The 25,506-nt window shown below is 43.4% G+C and overlaps 1 protein-coding gene across 1 annotated transcript in view; it reads right to left on the reverse strand.

The window, feature by feature from the left end:
• Window positions 1-25,506, reverse strand: part of ABHD2 (abhydrolase domain containing 2, acylglycerol lipase) — a 40,815-nt gene that overhangs the window by 15,155 nt on the left and 154 nt on the right. The window contains exons 2-5 of the mRNA XM_088452652.1: window positions 14,855-14,947; window positions 13,535-13,733; window positions 12,231-12,406; window positions 11,669-11,836 (exon numbers count right to left, since the gene is read on the reverse strand). Coding sequence (XP_088308778.1) covers window positions 11,669-11,836; window positions 12,231-12,406; window positions 13,535-13,728 — 538 coding nt within the window. The 5' untranslated portion in view covers window positions 13,729-13,733; window positions 14,855-14,947. The remainder of the gene's footprint in view (window positions 1-11,668; window positions 11,837-12,230; window positions 12,407-13,534; window positions 13,734-14,854; window positions 14,948-25,506) is intronic.

Genomic DNA, 25,506 nt, shown 5'->3' on the forward strand with positions numbered 1-25,506 from the left:
AAATTTGATATACTTTATTTTATTTTTTATTTTACTTTTTATTTGTTAACCCTGAAAAGTAACAATAGATTCCAACTGATTTTTCCCACTGCAGTATTAAACTGGGAACACACTATGCAATATGTCGTTCAAACAGCTGACGTACAATATATCGCATAGTGCATCTGTTTGTGTGGGTAGAACATATATCTATGAACGACGTCGTTTACAGACATATCGTGTCGGTCATGCAGCACAGCTATTACAGATATATCGGTACATCTGGCTGTCTGTACCGCTGACCAACCCATATGCTGGCCCAGGAACTGCCGAGAAGGACGTCACTACCGTTCCTGTGGCCAGACATGTCGGGCGGTGTATTGGCAATGTGTATGCACAATATTGTTTGTACATACCACTTACCAAATCTCTGGATCGGTCAGCCCATCGGGCAGCCGGACGATCCAACGCTCAGGTGTGTACCCTGCATTACAAATCTAATCTAATTGGGCAGCACAGACGGTGTAATGGTTAGCGTTACTGCCTCACAGCAATTCCCATCTTGACCCTAAGTGTGTGGAGTTTGTATATTCTCCCTGTGCTTGCGTGGGTTTCCTCCGGGTACTCCGGTTTCCTCCCACACTCCAAAAATATACTGGCAGGTTAATCGGCTCCCCTCAAAATAAGTGTGTATGTGTGTGAGCATGTGGTAGGGAATATAGATTGTAAGCTCCACTAGGGCAGGGACAGATGTGAATGGCCAAATATTCTCTCTGTAAAGCGCTGCAGAATATGTGTGCGCTATACAAATAACTGGTAATAAAAATAAATAAATAATTGGTAAACTAGCTATTACATCCATTTTGTCTACAAAAGTGCAAAGGAATGCGGTTTGCTCTCTTAATGCATGCAATGCCCTTCCTAAAGTAGCGTGACACTTGTTTCTGTGTGGGAAACATGTCACCTAAATTCTGGGGCAGAAACAATGGTTAAGCACAGCTCTCACTAAACCTCTGGTAGAAATACGCTGAAGCAGATTACGGACATTCCAAACTTCATCACTTGTTTAAAAAAAAAAAAAACAGGTCTGCACAATTCCTGTATTAAACATCCTGGAAATAACTTGAGTAGCTGGGGAAAGATTAGGTCCGAGAACAACTATTTCTTGCATTTGTCATCAATTTGGACTAAACAACAATCCAACAAAAATAATGCAAAGTTTCTTTACCCAGTACATCTTACAGACTGTTGTATGGATGTATAACTAAGATTATGGATTTTCTTTTTAAAGAACCCTCGGCTGAATGTTAGGAGACCAGCAGCTGTTGCTGAAATACAATATACAGCCACCCTAGCAGCAGTCCTTTAAATTGTTTATTCGTTACTGGAAACGCATTGTACTATAAGCCTCAATCAACAGCTGGAACCATCAGACTGGAAAACACGCAGTAACTCACGGCCTGATTCAGAGATGGTCGTAAATGCCATCATAGCTGCGATCTCTTGCGGATTGTAATTGGGAAAAAATGCTAATGATTCACTCTCCGTCCAGAGGTTAGAGAAGCCCATTGAAAGCATCTCACATCCGCCGCTCACTCACAAAACCGAAAACACTGATCGCTGAACAGGCAGCCATCAGCCCTCTGAGTTAGTCTAAGCTGTCACAGACATAGCGGGTGTCCAGACACACAGAGAGCTCTTCTGCTACGAGCAAGAATGCAGTGGCTAATTTATTGATGCCAGAAAACAGTGTTTAAACAGTTTGACACGTTTGCGTTTTTCTAACCACCCCCCGGTTACCTCCCCAAACGCTGACTACATGTCACTAACTCTGCGATTGAATCCTCTGTGTGAGCGAATTCGCAAATTAAACGCTGAGCGTGCGCAGTGTGGCTTACATGAATGCATATCTCAAGCTGCATAAATATCTGCATTGCGTCCAACTCTGAATCAGGCCCTCAGTACACAAGCCTATTGCAGTGTTGGGAAGATGACCTCACACAGAGGCCTATGGAAGTATCTGATCAATTTTGATTTTATAGGGGAGGAGCCAAGTACTCGTCTACCAGACCAGAGTTTCGCCAAATGTTTACATCATAGGCACATTTACCAGATTTCTCTTTGATACAGTACATAGTATTGCAGTGTACACAGTTACCTGTACTTAGTGCCCTTATAGATGTGGATTACTCTCAAAAGAAACATGAACTATTTCACAGTGTTTCACAGGATGTCTGATCTACTAACAACCAACAAAACTGCAGCAAGAATAATACCATGAACTCTGACTCCATCAAGTGGATTGGGCAGGAGATAAGCCTCAGAATAGTCCTTTGTGGTTGGTGCGGCAAGCACAGGTACAGAACAGAGTGATCACACACAAACACACACACACACACACACACACACACGCTCTCCTCCCCTTAGGATTATAGTCACAGGACAGGGCGCAGCCTGCACACACTCAGCACCACTTGTGCCCTATACAAATGTGACTATACGGGTCCCAGGTCTTTGTGGCATTTACACGCATACAAGCCTGACACTAAGCTAGACTCCAGCAAGGCTGGGTCAAGGCCATACTAAGAAAGTTCTGAACCATCTTTAGAGTTGTCTCTAACACTCCCCCAGGAGTATTATAAACAGCAGTATAGTGGAAACAATCACTGCATTATCAAAAGCAAAAAACACGGTTATATTAAAAATTGATAGACGATTGAATTCTCTGGGATTGTTCTCCAGAACAGTTGTGAAGGCACTCCACTGCAATGTACCTTTGCAATTTTTCCACACACTCCATACAGGCGTGTAGGAAAATAAAAGAAGAGTGTTTACCATAAGCAGTAAAGTGCGCAGATACCGCGGAATTGAATTGCCTCCATTTTGTGACAGAGAAGTTGCAGAATGTGTTAAGTTGCAAACAGATGTGTTCACATACTCATCTTCTTCGCATCACTAATACGACAAGAGCACAATGTAGGGGTACCATGAATACGGAGGCTAGCATTTCATGTACTTTGGTGTGCGACTCAGACACTAATCTGGGTAAAAGGGCAAATAAGTAACAATAAGAGTGACCTGCACCATGCCTCGCGCCAGATATCACTATGCTTAATCTGCAACTTCATACCAATTCCTTTGTAACAAAAACACTAATCAAATGTGCCCTTTACAGTGCGAGTGAGCGACTACAATGCGAAGATTGTGCAAAATTCAGGAAAAGGTACGAATCACTCATGGTGTAGCATCTAAGTCGTGCCAAAAGTCCAGCACCATATAGAGCATAAATGCTAGGTAAATGAGTACACATCTGTACAATGCACAATATGGTCTTAAACCTGGGGTTGACAGATACCAGATCGCCACAGAGACTAATGGGTGGTATCCACTTAGCGATTTAGCCAAGCGATTGTCGTTATCGTGCAATCGCTTGCAAATCGCGCATGTTTTGGTCAGAAGCGACCAGCGATGCGCGTGACCGCTGGTCGCTTCTGACATCAGACATGGCCCGTACATGCAGGTCAACCTGACGATCTCGCCAGGTTCAGCATGTGCGGGGATGAGGGATGTGCCGGGACTGAACGAGTGAACGTTCAGACTAGGCACATCACTAGCTATACAAATGACAGCACGATTGCAATGTCGTAATCGTGCTGTCGTTTGTATATCTACAAGTGGATACCCCCATTAAGCCTTCAGTCTGGGCGACAAGATTTTGCTGTGGTCTGCTCTACAGTTTGATTCAGATTGGCTGTGAGTGAGAATAGGGAGGTTTCCACTCTGCATGTAGCAACAGACAGTCATGATGGAGGACCCACCCTCCTTTTTGGATTGGTGGAGGAAGTTTGAGAGCGCTCTGTCTGTCTCAACCAGCCAATTTCACATCTACTGCTGCGTAACTCAGCAAAACTCAGTCCCGGTATCATGGTTGCCTGATCTCGGCTATTACTGAAAAGGCTGCAGGAGGAGGAGATCCTGTTAACTGGTCTGATCAATCACGTTGCAAGGTTATGACAATCCGCAGTTGGTGAGCAACCAGGAGATGCACACTGCAGTCAGGTAAACTGCCTGTGTTGGGGAGGGCAGAGCCTTGGGTCCTGCCTGATTATGTAGCTAAATCGTGAGTACCGTTAGTTTCCACTCTGCGCCGGGCATCACCAAAGAGGTCCTGGGAAGCCATTAGAACAGCAGAGAATTGTAAAAGCAGTTGCTGTACAATCAAAAGGCACAACTGAAAGCTCACATGGTTATTAACCTGGTCGTTTTAGTTCTATACCAAGATTTTCTGTTTAATGAACAATATATAAAAAAAAAAAACACAGTGTGGAATGGAGCGCTCTAATATTCCATCCAGACCATTTGGCAACCAAACCATGCTCCCCTATTTAGCTTCATTTGAACATCTTCCCCCTATAAATTAATTGGTGGCACTACTGTGTGGCAGAACAGAATTGAAGGCACTAATGTGGCTGGGGGGAGCACTACTGTCTGGCATACCATGAACTTGGGGGGGGTCACTACTGTGTGAAATGCTATGAATTTTGGGGCACTACAGTATGGCATGCTATGAATTGGGGGCACGACTGTGGGGAATACTATGAATTTGGGTCCAGGGCAGTGAGTGGCAGAGTTTCGTTGGCATTGAAATGTCCTGTGTGGTGGTCTGATTGCATGTGGGGAGGTCTGAGGGGCATTAAAGAGATATGGGTGATGGTCAAGTTATCATATATTTTGGTTGGAGACAATGGTCTGGTTCCTAAACTTTTAAATTAGCTCACAGATTTCACGAAAATGAGTCTACCCCAGTCCCTTTTTGTTAGATGTACTAATGAGATGCCAATCTACAAGATAAGGTTTGCAGGTTAAGCCAACACAGGATATTATAACAAACATTTGTCATTGAGCCAACATACACTGTCCTGGGACATCTAGCAATTACTTAATGACATGCAGAACAATAAGAGCTTTGAAGATCTGGCAGCATATAAAGATAATATGGTGAACAGAATCCTGCTGGAAACTAAAGCTGGCCATTTAGTAACACTACCAACTCTTTCATCAGATCAGCCAAATTAACGACGATCTGACCAACTAAATGATCATGAAGATGACTCCGCGCACTACCATCCTTTTCATTAGAGATGCCTGATATTCTGTCTCTAGGTCATTGGTCACAAATCTTTTCAGGAGTTAGCCAAGAAGCAAGTGCCACTTCCTGTGTATTCACATTTACCGCCAGATTAACAGATGGAAACTTCAGTACCCATGGGAAGGTAGGAGTGAAATATAGAATGGCTTCACACAAGAGATGTGTTTTTATTTATTAAAGTGTTTATTTCCATACTTGTGTCCTGCCTTTATTTGCATCTTTCACTGGCGCAATACAGGTGCCTGTAGTACCTGGGCAAGCTGCATTGTGGTTCTCCAAGTGGCAGCATTCCCATGTGGCTGTTTGTGGGACCTAGCTATTCTGGTACCTAATGCGCCAATGATAAAAGGCTTCAAATCGTTTTTAACCATTACCCTGCACCCATCCGGCATCGGTTACAGGAACAGCCCTAATGCTATCAGAGCTAAGGCTGGCAAGATTTAGGACGGGGAGGCCCGATGTCATGATTGGGGATTGCAAGTACTCCCCACAAATGAGGAAATTCACATCATTACTCTGAGTAACCCACTGTTTCCACTATCTAACAATTAATCTATAGTTTCTCACATTTACAGCACAGCCGCTGTGACATAAAATCATGTCCCCCTCCTGTGTATAACAAGAGATATGGTAAGAACTTACCTTTGTTATCTCTGTTTCTACGAAGTCCATAGGGTCCACAGGGTTGACCTTGGGGTATAGGTTGGGAACCAAATCCGGGCACCACGCAGTTAAAGCTTTTAGCTCCCAGGATGCACTTGGGTCCACTCTCCCTATAACCCCGCCCCCCAGCCAGAGGCACCTCAGATTGTAAGTAGCCAAAGGCCGGAGGAGGAGAGAAAAAGAGAGAGAAAACTGGAACACTCTAGAACCATACTCACAGAAAAGGAGACGGGAAGCCGGTGACCAGTAACACAGCCCATATGAAGCCAGGTGCGTCAGGGCGGGCGCCCTGTGGACCCTATGGACTTCGTAGAAACAGAGATAACAAAGGTAAGTTCTTACCATATCTCTTGTTTTCTACTTCAGGGTCCATAGGGGGTCCACAGGGTTGACCTTGGGGATGTCCCAAAGCAGTTCAACCAAGGGTGGGGACGCTCCTGTGCTGAGAGGAGAATCCGTCGCCAAAAAGGAAGCATCCTGAGAGGCAAAGGAAACCAATGCCTAGAACCTTAAAAAGGTATGGACAGAAGACCACGTGGACACCTAGTAAGGCAAAACAGCCGAGGCGCCACGACGAGCCGCCCACGAGGGTTACACGGCCCGAGAAAAAAACAAGCCTCAACGACAGAAATGCCCACCCATGGGTAGGCCCCTGAGGAAGACATACGAGGCCATCCAGTCAACATTTCATTATAGGCCGGCCATCGTTTCCTGTTAAAACCAGAAACCGCAGACCACCAATAAGGAGTCCGCTTACCATAAGGAACTTGAACGGATCACATAAAGCCAAAGAGGCCGGACCACAGTCCATGAGGCCACAACAGCCGAGAGGACTGGGAACTGAATGGCCATACCATAAGTTCCAGAATAATATGGAACCTAAAAACCACTTTAAGAAGAAACACAGGGCGAGAGCAACTCACACCCTGACATGATGCCCTCCAGAAGAGGGAGCCACATGAGAACGCTCCCCATTCAGACACTCTCCTGGTTGATTTAAACACCGAGAGAGAGAGAGAGAGAGAGAGAGAGAGAGAGAGAGAGCTTAAACAATAGACCATGTAATGGCTATCACAACCAGCGGTTCCATTGACTGTCCCCGGAGGGAACAAAGAACCACTACTAACTCCCCAGGAGTCCCTAGGGAGGACAAGTGGAGACATAATCCAGAAAACACTCCAAAGGATGAACTGGATACCAGAGCGGAGCAATTCCATATCTTAACCATACCGACAGTGTAGAGATCCGCACTGTCAGGAAGGCCAGGCCAAGGGTGAAACCCAAGCCAGCTGGAAGGAATGCCAGAATATCTGGAAATCCTGGACACCGGAGGATCGTATCGACAGGTACGATACCATAAGAATTATGTATGCCACAGTCCGTGGCAGACCCCAGCAAAGTCTGGCCTATCTGCTCTAAACATCTCAATGAAGACAGAGCCAGGGAAGCCCGAGGACCACAGTAGGGGCGCAGTTAAAGACAAGCGATCCAGATCCAGGGAAAAACAAGGACCCTGAGACAACAGGTCCAGATAGTGAAGCAGTAGGAACGGAGCATCGAGGAGGAGACTCCGAAAATCTTAGTACCAGTGATGTCTGGGACGACCTGGAGCCCCCAGAAGGAAAGCCCCTCCGTCTCGAATTAAACTTCCGAAGACCTCGAGGAAGAAGGGAGACCGGAGGACACAGGTACACAAAGTGGAAGGACCACTTCACTGACAAAGAGTCACTGAAGGTAGCTTCAGTACTCCTAGAGCTGGACTGTAACACCGGTAATGTGTGATCGAGTCAGAAGGCCATGGGGATCAATCCCCTCAGGGAGGCCCCCTCTGCTCACCAGGAGTTGAAACCTCTCTTGGAGAAGAGACTAGTCCCCGGGATGCACGCCGTGACGGCTGAGGAAGCCCGCTTCCCAATGGAGAGCTCCGGGAATAAACACCGCAGAGTTGGCCAGGAGAAGACCCTTGGACTATGTCAGAATGGGTGACATTCCTAACATTGCCACCCAACTACCAGTGTTGCCTAGATGGAAGCCACTGTTGTGACACTGTCGGACTGAACCTATTCAGGTTTACCGTGACAAATGGGTTAGGCCAGAGTGAAAGTCCAAGACAGCTTAAAGTATCAACAAGGTAAGTGGCAGGGCAGAAGCGACAGACGTCCAACTGCCCCGAAATGAATGCGGACCAGACACTGTCTTTAGCAAAGAACACCCTGGACGAGATGGCCATAGCCACCCGGACAGAGACCAACTCGCCTCCGTAGAAAGTATCATCGTTCGAACAGCGATCCGATGGAAAAAACTCGATCCATCTGGAGGGGAGTCAATTATGGCAAGGCCTGGAATGGAACTGAGCACATTCCACCCTACCAAAAGGTAGACACTCTGGTAGACCGCGCATCACAAAGAGTAATGACATATGTCGACTGCGTAGATATCCGCACACTCGAAGTTGAAGAGTGGAGATCTTGTCTTACGCCAGAAAAATTCTCAGATTCTGAGAATCCAGCAGTGCTCCCAGATGAAGAAAACCCTGTGAGGGATGCAGGGAGGACTTTTCTGTGACGAGAAGAAGCCCCGGTTATCCTGACCTGGCGGTAAAGTACCTTGGTGATCCTGCTAAAAGTAGGAGACCGTCCAGAGAAAGGAGCATTCGGATACACTGAACAGGTGAACTGTCAGAAAATCCATAAAGCTGGTAAACCCCGGTGGAGTTGAGGACAGCCCCAAAAGGCAGAGCCCGAAACTTACAAGTGTTGCTGTGGCACAGCAAACCTGAACCCATGCTGATGAGAGGGCTCTGTATGTACCCGTAGGTACGTATCCTGAATACTCGGATATACCATAAAATCCCCAGGTTCCAAACATCGGATGATGGAGCATGGACGATTCCACCTGAGTCAAGGCACCGTTGGAATCTGATTCAGGGATTTGAGACAGAGTATAGGCAAAGGAGGACCAGTCGGTCACCGCCCCAAAAAGAAAGTAGAACAACCAGTCCCTCACTGAGATAGTGAGGTTGGCCGAAATAGCTCTGCTTACCACAAAGACTGTATAGCTTTCTGGGATTGTAAGGCCCTGATCAGTTCTGAAGAAGGGCCCGTGTAACAATGCCTGTGAGGAGGCTGCATGAGCAATGAGAGGCCGTTGAGAATCAGTACCTCACTCTGGAAATTCCCCAGATGTAGACCTGTCCCGTCAGGCTGAGGGTATATCCTCAGGTGTAGAAACAGGGTCGTCCGGAAGTCCAGGACTGCTCGGTACTGGATAAGGTGGCCCCCGTGGAGGCCGACAGCCTAGGAAAAAACAGGCCTTTAGGCTGACCCTGAGGACAAAAAGACTTAACAGAGTTAGTCCGAATGTAGTGGGAGTAGCTAAAGACGGTATCTCCCCATTAGTGATACTGCCAATGATGCAACGATCTTGTCAAGGTCAGGACCAAACAAGAACTTCCCCCTGGAAGGAGTGTGCACCTCTGCTTTCCCATAACGCAGCCATAGGGTACTGCGGCGGATACAGACGCCGCCGAAACCCTGAAAGTTAGAAGACCGGCATCCCATGAGGTAATCCCACATATGACCACTGCATATTTTGTGAGCGGCAAAAAGATATTTGAACCTCAGACGTGTTGGAGGGGAAAAACGTCACAAAAGCATCACCATGCGATGGCCATGGTAGGACGGGCAACAGGCCCTGAAAACGAGTACATTGATTTCAGGCAAAGTTACCACCTACGGATCCGTAAAATTCGTCCAGGCCGGGATGGGAGGCGTATTAATGCCTGTAACCCGATGATTAACATACAAATCCATCCCAGAAGGGGATTTCCATTACTTGTGAGGACCCTCAGGGAATGGGAAACAGGAGGCCTTTGTGACTCCTCGTATCTGGGGACAGCCAGACTCCCGCTATGAGATCCACCCGCTGGGCAGAAAACGGGAGATGTATGATACTGGTGCAGGATCGACATTCTCTATATCCAGAATGAGCCTGGCTACCAGCCCCAAAGCAGGGATAATAATACTTGAGATCGGCTCCCCCCCATGTGAGAGGGAAAGAGCCGAATATACCATCCAGTTCACGGCAGAGCCACTGGTCAGTAACCACAGGGCGTATATCACGCCAATTAGTATTTCGTATAAAACGACATCCACCAGGGTGGCCGTTGTGGTAATCCCTGCAAGGGGAATGACAGACCGATGTGGTATCGGAGGTAATTCATGTACTGTGAAAAACCCCGGCAGGGAGCGATAGTCTGTGACACAGGGGTAAATTGCAAGAAATTGCGAGATACCCCGAGTTCAAAAGGGCAGTATGGTGAAGTAACTCCAAGCGAGTGACGACAATGGGGCCCGCCCGGCGATCCTCAAAGGAGAGGATCCTGAGAAACAACGCCCTTTAAGGGGGTCGTGCAAGGGGCCCGGCACCAGATGGTGCCGCATACGAAAACCTTTCTGAGTTAAAATCCTCCGCACTAATTCCTGCAGGCTATGACTTGCAGGATAGCAATAATGGGTGCAGTATCGTGTGCAATCTCCTGGTCAGATATATCTGACTATCTTGACGGAAATATTAAGCAGCGCCATACCGGTCCTGACTGACGCTAAGATTAGCTGCAGGAACCCATTATCAGCGTACGCAACTCACAGTTCCATCTAAAATATGGCAACGTGCAGCACGCAACAGTATGTGACAAACCTCACAGATATTAACAAATATATATATGTGAGGTCTCAGAACCACCCCAGGTACACCTGTATTAGGGCAGATAAAGAAAAGGGATAGATATACACTGACAGGTGAGAGAAAAAGCAGACAGTCAGCACTAGCATAAGTCACATACAATGCAGAAAAATATATATACATACATAAGCATGACATATAATATACTGCACAATGTCGCTACATTCAACTGCCCAGATTCAGTGTCTGGGAAGGCTATAGCGCTGTGTGCACTCACCCAAAATGGCCAGGTACGCAGGGGGACTGGGCTCACTGACATCCTAAGAGTTCTGCAGCACCACAGAGAGAAAATGGCCGCTGGAGACCTCAGAAGAAGCGTGGCCCGCGGAGGAAGCAGCTCAGCGACGCCAGACTGTATTATTGAAAGGCGCGCTGAGCTGAGGGGAGGAGCCGCTAGACAGGGAAGGCTTCCTCCCCTGGCTAGCAATTAACCCCCCGGGATGCCGGCTCCCGCTGCCGCTATAATCCCTGGTGGGCTGTGGACACGCGGGGTATGCCTCCATGGAGGGGGAGCCCGCCGCCACCGCTAGCGCCTCCGGTCTGTCCCCAGAGACCGGAGGCATAAGGCTGCATGTACACGCGGGTCACCGCAAGCGGTGACCACGCGACTTACCTGTCCCCGTCGATCCGGCAGCAGCCCAGGGATTCCTCCAGAGCCCGGCTAGTACAGACTCTGGGGTCCCGCTGCGATCCCCAGATCTGTACTGGCGTCGCAGCGCCGGCGGGGTGTAGGAGCGGCAGCTCAGACGTCCATTGGACAGTCTGATGCTGCCGCTCTGAAGAGTAGTAAAAAAAAAATTATAAAATAAAACTCTTTTAAGCTTAGGGGCTGCTAAGCAGCCCCCCTGCAGTAACGGTGACCCGACTCCGGCCGGGCACCAACTTAAACTGAGGTGCCTCTGGCTGGGGGGCGGGGTTATAGGGAGAGTGGACCCAAGTGCATCCTGGGAGCTAAAAGCTTTAACTGCGTGGTGCCCGGATTTGGTTCCCAACCTATACCCCAAGGTCAACCCTGTGGACCCCCTATGGACCCTGAAGTAGAAATTACAATTGTCTGATAGCTAAAAAGTGGTAATATAAGCAGGCTATGAACACCAAAAAGTGCTCGCCAAATAGATCTTAAAAAGTACATACCGTAAGTGAACATGCGTGGAGATGTCAATTCGATGTTCGGCAAGGCTCCAAGGTGATTTAGCACAGCACATCTATATCCATTTTTCTGGGCATAATCCACAAAAGTCCGAATATACTGCTTTTCACTGTGATTGGCTATTCCAGGACATATGACCATTGTGACATTTTCTGCATAGGAAAAAAATCTTGTAAAATTGTATACATTGACAGGTATTCACATTAATAAGGGAGTGAAGCTAGACTGAAGTGTCCATTATGTTAAGTTTTTTTCCATTAAGTACAATTCCTGTCCATTTAAAACAGTGATGAGTAGCGTGATAAAATTCAAAGGGTACAAATTCCTTTAATCTCAGGAAGGAGTAAAAACAATAAATGTAATCGCGTACATACACCTGGTTTCGATCTCTCCCCTATGCACATCTCACCCAACTGTCCAAAATGCTGCTCACACATTCCACTTGCCACCGCACATAACCTCCAAAACCCAAGTCAGAGATCCCTTTGATGCATGAAGCATGTACACCCCATTTGACCTTAGCAAACTTGTTCTCCATTTACTGACCCCCAGTGCAGTGTTCAGCTAGTGGTTCAAAGAGGTCAAATGTTGCAGTGGCTCCATCAGGCATTGTAAGGTACTTGCGCAGTCCATGTGGGTTTGGTGAGCTGACTCGGCCCATCTTTCCATATAGCGCCGTTTGGATATGTCCACTTTTTCCCCAGATAAGAGGTGGAATGTACCTAATAAATTAAAAACATCAACTCAACATAGAGAAAAAATAAATAGTGTGTTGGATAGTGAAGAGTAAACTTATAACATCTGCAGATTGCAATGAGTAAACAAAAAATAAATAAATAGAGGAAATAATTGTACTACAGGCTCAGCTGTGTGCCGACCAACCCACATTACTTCTAAAAAGCAACCAAACAGCTGTAAAACCATCACGTTATACCTATGCCTACCATGCAGAGCTGGGCAATGACTCTAGCTCTCCTGTGACTGCACTTCAAACAGCAGAGTTAGCAATTCTCAAGCCTGAAAACTTATTTTATACAGGAACAAGAAAAAAGTTACAGGAGAAAGCATGTAACCATACTGTGACAGCATGTTAACTATCAAGATTCTTACTGCTCTATGCTCTCAGACTGGCTTCCTTGTACATAACAGCTCCCCTGCAGTGCCTTTTGCAGCTTTCCATAGAGTATAGCACAGTATGATGCTTGGCGCAACAGTACATTACCCACCAACTCTTCCATTTTGGTTGCTACATGTATAGTGAACAAAATAAAATACAGACTCCAACTAAAGACATGTTCAGTTTAATATTCTTTGGAGGAGAATTCAATGCGATGGTCTTGATTTGCCATTCCCTCTACATCACAAGTTTTGCATGGCCCTCAGGGTTGCACAGTAAAACTTGCGATGAAAGGACTATCGTAATTGGCTGATACATGCATAGCCTCACGCAGAATTTAATTCTCCCCCTTTATTATAATATAAGATCATTATAATAATATAATCGTTATAATAATAATTTTATAATAATTAGAATAAAAAATTGGCAGCAGAAATACACACAATAGAATGTTTTAGCAAAAAAAAAAAAGACTGACTTAGTTGTGCAAATAGAACCAGGACTAATGTTAATATAATAAGAGGTACTGCAAATTGCTCAATATATTTCTTGGAGATTAGATTCTGGCAAATTATTAACAGTGAGAATTACATTAACTGTTTAAACATTAACTACGGACTACTAAAATACTCCATCACATATCTACATTAACCATGGACTACTGCAATACTCTATCACATCTATGAACTAAAACAGATAGCAAGTTGCCAGGTGGCAGAAGTGGGTGACTCACTCTTTGGTCAGCAAGGGACAAGACTTTAACAAGAAGCGAGTTAGAGCAGTGTCTTGGAAAATGAGATCTGGTGGACCAGTTGGACTCTTTAAGTTCAAGCAGCGTACAATGACATAGAGAGCAGCAGCAACAGCTGCCAGCTTCATCCCGTCAAAGACGGCGGGCATCTCGGGGGTTTCCAACATTGCGCTCATCTTGACTGCAAATTAAACAATAAAAAGAGTGTAAGTCTCTGCGGTAGAAACAGTAACATAATTAGCATTGTGATTACCTAGTGTGTTCAATAAGAAGATATAAATGCAAATAGATAATGTGTGAAACTTAATGGTAAAGAAATCATCCTCACAGATGCTGGAAAAGGCTGAAATATTATGTTGGCTCATCCAATAGCACTATTTCCATATTCAACACAATTAGTTTTGGAGGCTTTGTCATACGACATTGTCATGACAAGCAAAGGGGTCAAGTGCCTTTTTAGGAGGTTAATAAAGATAACACCAGGAACTCACAATACTCTGTTTAAAGTACTTAAAGTATGGTGTACAACAGAATAGTCTGCCTCAACAAACAAAAAAAAGGCAACCTTATATACATTTCTTGAAGTATGTATATAACCAGTCTTTTTTTTTTTTTTTTAAGTTAAAAAAAAAAAAGTGTTTTAATATATTTTTTCTGTTTTATACATACAGGTTGAGTCTCCCATATCCAAATATTCCAAAATACAGAGTATTTTTAGCATGACTGAGATAGTGAAACCTTTGCTTTTTTGATGGATCAATCTACACAAACTTTGCTTAAGGCACAAAATTATTACAAATATTGTATACAATTACCTTCAGGCAGTGTGTATAAGGTGTATATGAAACATAAATGAATTTCATGTATGTACAAAACTTTGTTTGAGCCACAAAATTATTGAAAATATTGTATAAAATGACCTGCAGGCTGTGTGTATAAGGTGTATATAAAACATAAATGCATTCGGGGTTTAGACTTGGGTCCCATTCCCAAGATATCTCATTATGGTATGCAAATATTCCATATTATAGAATATTCCGATGTCCAAATTACCCCTGGTCCCAAGTATTTTGTATATGGGAGACTCAACCTGTACTCAGAGATGAAACCATCATAACCCAAATTTCGTATATTAATATGAGTCATTCAGAGCTAAATGCTTATGTATAATGTATTATCACTGAAATAGGAAAGAGGAGTTAAAGGAAACAAATATAAATATAAAAAACTGCAATTATACAATACACTGAATGTAAAAAAAACTAAATTAAATCTACATTCAAATTTAAGACACAATCTTACCGGTTTCAGAAGATCTCTTGCACACAGAAGTTCTTTAGAATGTAAGTTGAACACAATGAAAGATAAGGCTCACAGTGATGAGGTCAATGTATTCTGAAAGAAGAGGGGAACATTTTTTTTTTTGTTATGACACTTACCAATAGGTGTTTAGGCCTAGTTACAGGTTTTCTTTATATTTGGTCACACAAGCACTCTTATTCATTACCAGCAGGCTAAATGCCTTTTCTGCATTCTGTCATCCAGCGTAAAAAGGTATGTGAGCAATGCAAACATTTTAAATATAGTGCGTCTAGACGTCAGAAAATTATCACCAAAATGTTATTACTAAAACATGCTAAGCAAAACAAACCAGAAAGCTTTTTGAAGCCAGCGACAGGTGACCCTGAAAGCACCAAATACTGATAAGGCATTAAGGTTAAGAATAGTCCTACACTAGCTAATTTTAGTCACAATTGTGTGGGATTAGTTACAGGAGAATGTAACCAATAGACCTATAAAGGACCAGCTAAGCCATGTGAAAGTCATATATATCTAGTGCATTGGTTACAGGTCAATTTACCTAAAGTGACCAATTGCAACAATTCTGCAAATAAACGCTACAAGTGAAACCCAGTCTCAAAACAATACAAGTAAATCAAAGTGTTAGGAGGCTCGTCAAAAAGGTCAACTGGAGAAAGTAACCAACTTTGTATTACATTTAAAGGTAGGTTACTTTACTGATTTTGAATGTTTATCACATAAACATTACATGCATACTTTATAAAGTTCTTAAGAGAAAAAGAAAGGAATCAGTTGTGCATAGGCAAAATATTCCTATAAATATAATGTAGTTCTTTTATATGAGACTATTTTTTCTTTAAGGTTTAGTGATCCCACAAATTTCCCCACCGGCATCAAATATTACATGTCAAAAGTCCTGACTTTCAGCATCACAATGCGGTGTGCATATTATAAGAGAAAGAATGTAACACTGCCAAAAGCGGGGGCAGTATGGGCAGGTTGGGGCAGTGGTCTAGAGGCTAGTCCCAGTGAATGTAAAACAAGAAATCATCTAGACAAGAAAAGGTTTACCTCCATTTACTGTAGGCAACCAGGGCCTCATAAACGGCATCCAGAGTCTGAACATGTGCTTATAACATATGTTACATACAACTACACCCATTTAAGGCGTTGACAGCCCTGTCCTAGATTCTGTATTGTAGGTTGTACAAAGGCCTATGCTCAACTATTTTCCTCCCACTGTGACTCTATTAAGGTTAATTATGATATAAACAGGATATAATATCTGACAATGCCCCCAGACAATGATACTTGTTTGCAGAATACCTGTCTGTTTTATTTAGCCAAATTTTAACAGAACTAGATCTATCAATGTTATTGCTCAGGACACATTTAAAAGGATTTAGTGATGTATGTAATGTGACTTAAGTGCTCTATTAAATCATGTTATTGTATTGTTCCATTACTTCTAAAACAATCAGTCATACATGAAAAACTAACAGTCAGCAAAATGTAATGTAACAAACAGATATTAATAAGATGCTTGCTTTAAATGTTCTAAATTGCACTATGTTGGTATGCACCTGCTTTGTGGCGATGCCATCAATAAAAACACAGCGTTACACCCACAATGAGGATTAGACAGCCTTAATTACGTCACTAGGAAACTCTGTAACCAATGTGAAACCAGTTATGGTGCATACACACGGTCAGATTTTTCTTCAGATCTGAACGATAACGATTTAAAAAATCGCTCATATCTGAAGGAAAATGTGACATGTCTGAACGATGAGCGTTCCGGATGGTCAGATTACGATATCTGACATCTGATGTGTTTGCAGTCAGATTTGGACGATTCCAAATCTGACAAATCTGACCGTGTGTATGCTCCATTAGGCATTTACCCATTAGTGCAAGGAAGAGGAAGGACTATAGTTCCAGAGGAAACTTGCAGATAAACAGCAAATTTCAATAATGTGTTAGGCAACGTTTAGTGTAACACAGCAATGTTCTGCAGATGGGTATATAGCAAAGTAGTTAATAGTAATAGAAAAATAATAATACAGTGAGGGAAGGGGCAGTCAAGGAGAATTTTCAGCTACCAGGTCTGTAAATAAACTGCTGCAGGTCCACCTGGCTACTTCACAATCAAGAATATAAATGTGCCCCGATGTTACCGATGTGTACGCAGGTCTGCGAGGTATTACGGATGTGAGAAAGCAGTAGTGGAAGTCTCTAGGCTGGAGCTGTGGCAGGCATTAGCATATTTTCGCAGATGTATTACGTGCGATTACGCAGCTGCGATCGAAACTGCGATCCGTGCTGAATCAGGCCCTGAACCAACAACTAGAAAAAGGCACTCACTCAAACCACTTGGAACCTGCCATATAATGGAGTCACTTTATTTAGTAGGAGTTCAAACATTTAAGTTGATATTATGAGGAAATGTACGGTACTTTTTGTACCTTCTGTACCTCTGGGTTGAAAAGATTTTAATGAAATAAAAAACACATAAGTGCACAGCAAGGTGTAATGTAGAAGAACAATACAGTATACCCTAGCTGTAAGTGAGCCGTCTTATCTGCACCTGCAAGGTGAGACATTACCGATGACAACCCTCAGCACCTTATGATACATGATGTACCAAGCTCTATTTACAAATCAGGTGGTTCAGCACAGATAAGATTACACTTTACAACTGCAACTGTTGGCAGGTTAGTGTTATAATCAAAAGGAACAAATAACCTATGGCCAAAACCTCCAACATATAACAGCTGATTATAAATGATATACAACTATAAATAGCATTGTTATAATATAGCTTACAGTGTTTTACTGAAGAGGAACTTCAAATAATAAGTGAAACTTTCATTTGAATACTTTCTATTAAAAAAACATGATATAAAAACATTCAGTAGTCTAGTGTTGCCCGACCAGCGAACGCCAATGGTCAGCAGCAGTGTTTTACTTACTTTTATAAAATAAGACTTGTAGTCTTGTATATCCATTAAAATGAATGAAATGAGCATTCTAAAATGGAGATAATACAGGACTTTGATTTCATATTACGTGTTCTGTTTTGCCAAAAGCAATGCAACTAAATCTTAATTAGGTCTTTAATAGGGACTGTTTTAATTACTGGATCATTGTCATACATTTGAATGTTTTTACTATACTGGCGTAAATGTTACTACAATGCACCTTCCCATATAAAAAAGTGCTCCTCATATGAACAGTAAAGGTGGCACTTGATGATCATCTCTGCATGTATGATATTTCACCAGGCAGCAGCAATTGTTTTCATGCAGGGATGCAGCACTATACACTGTACAGCCATGGAGAAAAGTTGAGAATGACACAAGTATTGGTTTTCACAGAGTTTGCTGCTTCAGTGTTTTTAGACCTTCTTGTCAGATGTTACTATGGTATACTGAAGTAAAAATACAAGCATTTCATAAGTATCAAAGGCTTTTATTGACAATTACATTAAGTTTATGGAAAGAGTCAATATTTGCAGTGTTGACCCTTCTTTTTCAAGACCTCTGCAATTCGCCCTGGCATGCTGTCAATCAACTTCTGGGCCACATACTGACTGATGGCCGCCCATTCTTGCCTAATCAATGCTTGGAGTTTGTCAGAGTTTGTGGGTTTTTGTTTGTTCACCCTCTCTTGAGGATTGACCACAAGTTCTCAATGGGATTAAGGTCTGGGGAGTTTCCTGGCCATGGACCCAAAATTTTGATGTTTTGTTCCCCGAGCCACTTAGTTATCACTTTTGCCTTATGGCAAGGTGCTCCATCATGCTGGAAAAGGCATTGTTCCTCACCAAACTGTTCTTGGATTGTTGGGAGAAATTGCTCTTGGAGGATGTTTTGGTACCATTATTTATTTATGGCTGTGTTCTTAGGCAAAATTGTGAGTGAACCCACTCCCTTGGCTAAGAAGCAACCTCACACAGGAATGCTCTGTTTAAAATAAATAATTGTAAGGAACTGTGAGACCTTTGTGGTGTCTTATAAATAAAGGATAATTAAAAAAATAATACGGGAAGTTCCCTGTCCTTTGTACATGCTGCTGTCAGCAAAGGAAAAAAAAAATGGTATCCGGTCGGCATTATTAATGTAAAAATTCAGAAGGTTGACCTAGCTAAATGGTGGACACATTCAAAAGGTCAACATTTAACATATTGACACAAAAATGTTGACATGGTTTTGGATTATTTTTAGGGTTATGGGTTAGGAAATAACAAAAAAATACAACAGACATTTTTGTGTCGACATGTTAAACGGGTCAACCATTTAACCATGTCAACCTAAGTACATGTCTACATATTAGTGGGCAACCTGATGACCTTCTGAATGTCGACCAGTCATACCACAACCAACCAAATAAGTACGGGTTTTAGATGAGCGATAGGTTACACAGGGGCTTTCTTAGGTAAAACCGCTGCAAAATGTGGGGAGGCGTAAAGGCTTTTTATTCCTTTCTTACTTGTCGGTCTAGGAAACATCAAGCCACGTATGAGATGTTTATTTATACCTGTGGTAATAAAAAGACAGGCAGCCCTCTGGGACAGAGCACAGCACTGGGAATCCACAATGACATAGCAATAAGTATACAGTTATGCAACACAGCTCATAAGATACATGAAACCTACCCTAAACCTAATGTTACAAACATGGTGTGGATAATAATTGTTTTAACCAACGTTACCTATGAACATTATAGTAGTAAAACTAATAATTTGTATACCTTCCAAAACCATCCGCTGAATATCACACTGGTAAAAGTGATCTTACTGATCAGTACTGCCATTGTGATTTTACTTATTGAAATGTTCTGCAACTTGTCCATTTAGTCACCTCTGCTAACAGCCGCTCCTCCATGTAACAGATAGGTGAAGATACATCATATTGACAACCCATGGTTAGTCTAAATATTACTGCCACTGTTCAAAGTCTATAAAGTGCTGGAGAGCACAATCTAAATGCATGTGACTGCTTATTGGAGGGGAACAACACTCTTCCAAACGGAAGCGGTATGAAATACCGCCGGCCGCATGGCCGGGAGTTCGAATCCCAGCAGTGTCAGGCAGACAAACGAAAAGATCCCGGCAGCAGCAGCCCGACAGCACTGGAAATCCTGATCGTCCGTAGGTGAGTACTTACTAACCTAACCCCCCTAACCCTCCTTAGGGGTGCCTAACCTTAACCTCCCCCCCTGTGCCTAACCCTAATCCCCCCTCTAATCGCCTAAACCTAACCCCATCTTCCCCGCTGCCTAAACCTAAGTCCCCCGGGGGGGTGCCTAACCCTAACCCTCTCTCCCCCTAGCCTAACCCTAACGGGGGGGGGTGCCTAACCCCAAGTCCCCCCCGGGAGCCTTAAAACTAACCCTCCCCCCCGCGGCTGTCCGCTCGCAGCGCCTGGCATCCAAGACGCCGGTCTCTCGGCGTTGGAAAAATTACAGGTGTCTAGATTTAGACGCCTGTCATTTAACCCTCGCCGGGATAAAGCAGTCGGGAAGCCGGCTGTCGGGCTTACGTCAGCCGGCTTCCCGATTGCATCCCCTTCCAAACAGCTATCTTTTACTGCACATAACTGGGCCCTAACCCACTCAGGGGAAGGGAGTCTAAAGCAGAAATTATAGTTAATTATTTGAAATGTATTTAAATAGCAACTACGTGTTTTGCAAACCTTTACAGGGCATATTAAATCATTACCATCAGTCCCTGCCCCAATGGAGCTTACAATCAATGGGCACGGTTCTATTCAACGCGAAGTGAATAGCGCCAGGAATCAGCTCCCGGGGCTATTCAATTCATTTGCGCTGCTAAGCCCGACTAAGGATTTCTTCCTCCCGGGGCTATTCAGCATCGCGCTGAAATGAATCGAGCACTTTGTTCGTCGTCCGAACAACAATGGTGTACCCAGCTTAATGCTGAATAGGATGCAAAAATGCCACTTTTTTTTTCAGAAGAATTTTGCTATTACATTTTGTATCCAACTCTGAATAAGATTGACAGTTAGGGCCCTGTTTGGAATTGAACACAATAACCTTTAATTTAAGAATTACTTTAACAAAAGTGTGGTAGGCAGGCGCAATAGCCTTCCAAAAGAAATACAAATAATTGAAAATTGCTCAGAATACACAAAAGGCTGTCCTAAATCTGAAAAAAAGCCTTAAGATTTTTAAGAATAAAACTATGTTGTCTGATGGGCCTCATGGTTCTCATCTGTCAAGAAATTCTATAGGTCTTTATGCTAAAGTTTTTTTTTGTGTGGTTTTGTGGCAAATACAAATTTTATGGTTAATAAAAAATGTCCCCTTTTATTGACTATTCCAAAGTAATTTTAATATACCCACAAACACAATCTCCCATCTCTCTATATGTATACAGAAAAGTATTGCCTCAACCAATGATTTATAGTGACATATACATTTAGGCAACAGACTTGTAGGTCACAACAGAAGATATCTATAGCACACAAGATCCCTCCAATGAGTCATGTATTACTGTACTTTTTAGTTATATATAGAAATATAACAAACTCCAAAGGTTGAAGCGTACCATAAAATCTATAATTACCATGCAAATAGGACATAAATCATGCATTAGTAAAATAAATGGGGTTTCTTATAAATTGTGCATAAAGAGAGAGTTTGCAAATTGTATATCTAAAGGTGCATACACATGGAACGATATATCGTTCAACGATATATCGGTCATTTTTATTCAGTGAACGACCAACGATGCGTTCCCGCATGAACGATAACGATATCTATAATCGTCCATACATGCAGGCCACTCTGGACGATATCGTCAACTTTGCCTGTTCAGAGATGTGGCAGGATGACTTCACTGAAAGATCTCTTTGAAAGATCTCTTTCATGTCGTTGGTGGTACAGATTGTACCGTGTGTATGCAGCTTAATAGTTGAGAAGTAAACTTAATTGAAGTTTAAAAGGTAATTCAAATAATATTGTTCTAACAAACTGTTAAGGTTGTCCATTTATAAACATGAACAGTCCCCTAGGTTTGTCCCAATGAAAGCATAATTCCGAAACTTCACAGTAGTAGGAAATAAAATGATATTTACAGTAGACCATTTGGGAGGATCACTGCTAAAAAAAACCAAAAAAACAGTGGTCCACATCTCTTTACAAAGCGGGAGGCCTGCTAAATTACTATCTGTTTAACATAAATAGAAAAAAAAAATCTAAATTATCCACCACCCTCACTGGTTCTAATCCGAACACCAAAAATCAATAAAACCATGAAGATCATTTTCTGCACCAATTTCATATTACATCACCATCATAGGTAGCTAAAGCTATTCCCTTATTCTTAGGACACGTCATAGCGTCTTTAAAATTCAAAAAGCAGAGACTGAAGTAATTTGGCCCTGAAGTTGCGGATCAACACCTTTTGTTGAAGTGTAGGCTGCTTTCCTTCGTACCCGGTCAGATGATCGACAGTGACCATATCGACATTAATGATGTCAACACCACAATGACTACACTAGAATGGCGACATGGTTCAACATGTCAACAGAAACCATGTTAGGTTAGGCAATGCCGGGAGTGTGTTAGGGATTAATACTTACCAGAACCACCTCCACCGGAAGTGCTGGCACACATGACCGCTGGGACTCATTAGAAGACGCTGAAGCCGCCGGGTCCATGTATGTGACCATTGAGCCACCAGGGAACTTAGGTCTACATTCTATCACGTTGACATACGTCTGTGTACACATGATGAATGTTGACATGCTGCACGCCAACATTACGACCAGGTCAACATTCTCATGTCAAACTGAGGCATGTCGACATGATAAATGTCGACCTAACAAACCAAAACCTTTCCTTCAACTCAGGCCTATCCTGTAAACCAGCTCAGCCCTCCCGATTACATGAACTCAGCTCACCCTTTCCACCCCGGCAGGTCATGCGACCCAACTCCCTCAGTTTTAGTGCAACCCTCACCCTCTGCTCAAAATCACTTTCAATGTCAGACACATAGGAGTCAATTCAATTACATGCAATCTTACATTGCATTACATTGCATGTTCCAGCATGAGGTACAGTGTCCTGCGCACCCCTATGGGGTGCACTGTAGGATGCACAATGTTGGCTTCATCTATGTGTGATGTAAGAATGCTGTTGCCGAAGTTCACATGCCGTCATCGCAGGGAATTTAATTGCCCCCATAGATTCTAGGGGAACAAGTCATTAAGAGGAGTGATGTTCAGCTGCACAAGTTTTCCTACACACCTAAATGGGACACAAGTAAAAACTAGTGATGTTGCTGGATGCAATGTACCCATACAAGGTTAATGGAGTTCGGAACAACATGCTCTGTAAAGGGAAAAACAATCACAACTGGTTTACAAAGTGCATCTCCGCAAAACAGGTCTGCAAACTTGTCACAGTGTGCGCTCAGTTATAGAAGACAACCTAACGCAGTAACCAGCTCCAGAGAAGTGCACGACAATATGCTGGGCATACATAGCCAGTAATAAACTTGTCACAGTGTGTGCTCAGTTATAGAAGACAACCTAACGCAGTAACCAGCTCCAGAGAAGTGCACGATAATATGCTGGGCATACATAGCCAGTAATAAACTTGTCACAGTGTGCGCTCAGTTATAGAAGGCAACCTAACGCAGTAACCAGCTCCAGAGAAGTGCACGACAATATGCTGGGCATACATAGCCAGTAATAACCGTGTCACAGTGTGCGCTCAGTTATAGAAGGCAACCTAACGCAGTAACCAGCTCCAGAGAAGTGCACGACAATATGCTGGGCATACATAGCCAGTAATAACCGTGTCACAGTGTGCGCTCAGTTATAGAAGGCAACCTAACGCAGTGACCAGCTCCAGAGAAGTGCACGACAATATGCTGGGCATACATAGCCAGTAATAACCGTGTCACAGTGTGCGCTCAGTTATAGAAGGCAACCTAACGCAGTAACCAGCTCCAGAGAAGTGCACGATAATATGCTGGGCATACATAGCCAGTAATACACTTGTCACAGTGTGCGCTCAGTTATAGAAGGCAACCTAACGCAGTAACCAGCTCCAGAGAAGTGCACGATAATATGCTGGGCATACATAGCCAGTAATAAACGTGTCACAGTGTGCGCTCAGTTATAGAAGGCAACCTAACGCAGTAACCAGCTCCAGAGAAGTGCATGACAATATGCTGGGCATACATAGCCAGTAATAAACTTGTCACAGTGTGCGCTCAGTTATAGAAGGCAACCTAACGCAGTAACCAGCTCCAGAGAAGTGCATGACAATATGCTGGGCATACATAGCCAGTAATAACCGTGTCACAGTGTGCGCTCAGTTATAGAAGGCAACCTAACGCAGTGACCAGCTCCAGAGAAGTGCACGACAATATGCTGGGCATACATAGCCAGTAATAACCGTGTCACAGTGTGCGCTCAGTTATAGAAGGCAACCTAACGCAGTAACCAGCTCCAGAGAAGTGCACGATAATATGCTGGGCATACATAGCCAGTAATACACTTGTCACAGTGTGTGCTCAGTTATAGAAGGCAACCTAACGCAGTAACCAGCTCCAGAGAAGTGCACGATAATATGCTGGGCATACATAGCCAGTAATAAACGTGTCACAGTGTGCGCTCAGTTATAGAAGGCAACCTAACGCAGTAACCAGCTCCAGAGAAGTGCATGACAATATGCTGGGCATACATAGCCAGTAATAAACTTGTCACAGTGTGCGCTCAGTTATAGAAGGCAACCTAACGCAGTAACCAGCTCCAGAGAAGTGCATGACAATATGCTGGGCATACATAGCCAGTAATAAACTTGTCACAGTGTGCGCTCAGTTATAGAAGACAACCTAACGCAGTAACCAGCTCCAGAGAAGTGCACGACAATATGCTGGGCATACATAGCCAGTAATAAACGTGTCAGAAGCTTCTAATACGTTATTCAGCTCAGTGATACACATAATGTGGCTTTACTTGCACTTTTTAACTTCTGCACATCTGTTGGGGACAGAATCATGCTAAACTTAGATTCATGTTTGATTTGACATTTGACAATCGGGGTACAATTACAAACCTTCACTCGCAACCCCCATTTCCTTCCTGCATTTTAGGATATTTGTAAGTTACAGCTTATAAAACGTGTCGGAAATGCCTATTGATACGTTATTAGAGTTAGGAGTCACTTTCCATAATTATATTTATTAAAATAACTCACTATTACGATTAAATGTGCGGACCTTTTGAGGGTAAGAGGGCCACCCAATGTGGCCCCCAAAGTGTATCAGGTTGCCAGTCACTGCTATAAATAAAGTAAACTAAGGGATTGTCTCATCTCATTTAAACCCCTCAAAAACTGATTCACCCCCAAACTGATCTATCCCAGCACATTTACAAGGAGGCACACCATGGTCTGCTCTAGGCTGCTTGATACAAGGAAGCAGAATAATTTGGAAATCTCCATTGTTCAGTGTGTTTCCTATGGCTGTGACACTGACAGGAGCATGCTGCTGCCCACACTGCTCTCCATTGTTTGAGCTGTGTGGAAACCTTTAAACTGCAACAGTTGAGTCACATCCACGTTATAACTGCACATACAGTGAGTGAGGCGTCACACAGGAGGACATCTAATGA

The sequence above is a fragment of the Taudactylus pleione genome, unplaced genomic scaffold (assembly GCF_031769625.1).
Source record: "Taudactylus pleione unplaced genomic scaffold, aTauple2 ptg000556l, whole genome shotgun sequence".
Lineage (NCBI taxonomy): Eukaryota > Metazoa > Chordata > Amphibia > Anura > Myobatrachidae > Taudactylus > Taudactylus pleione.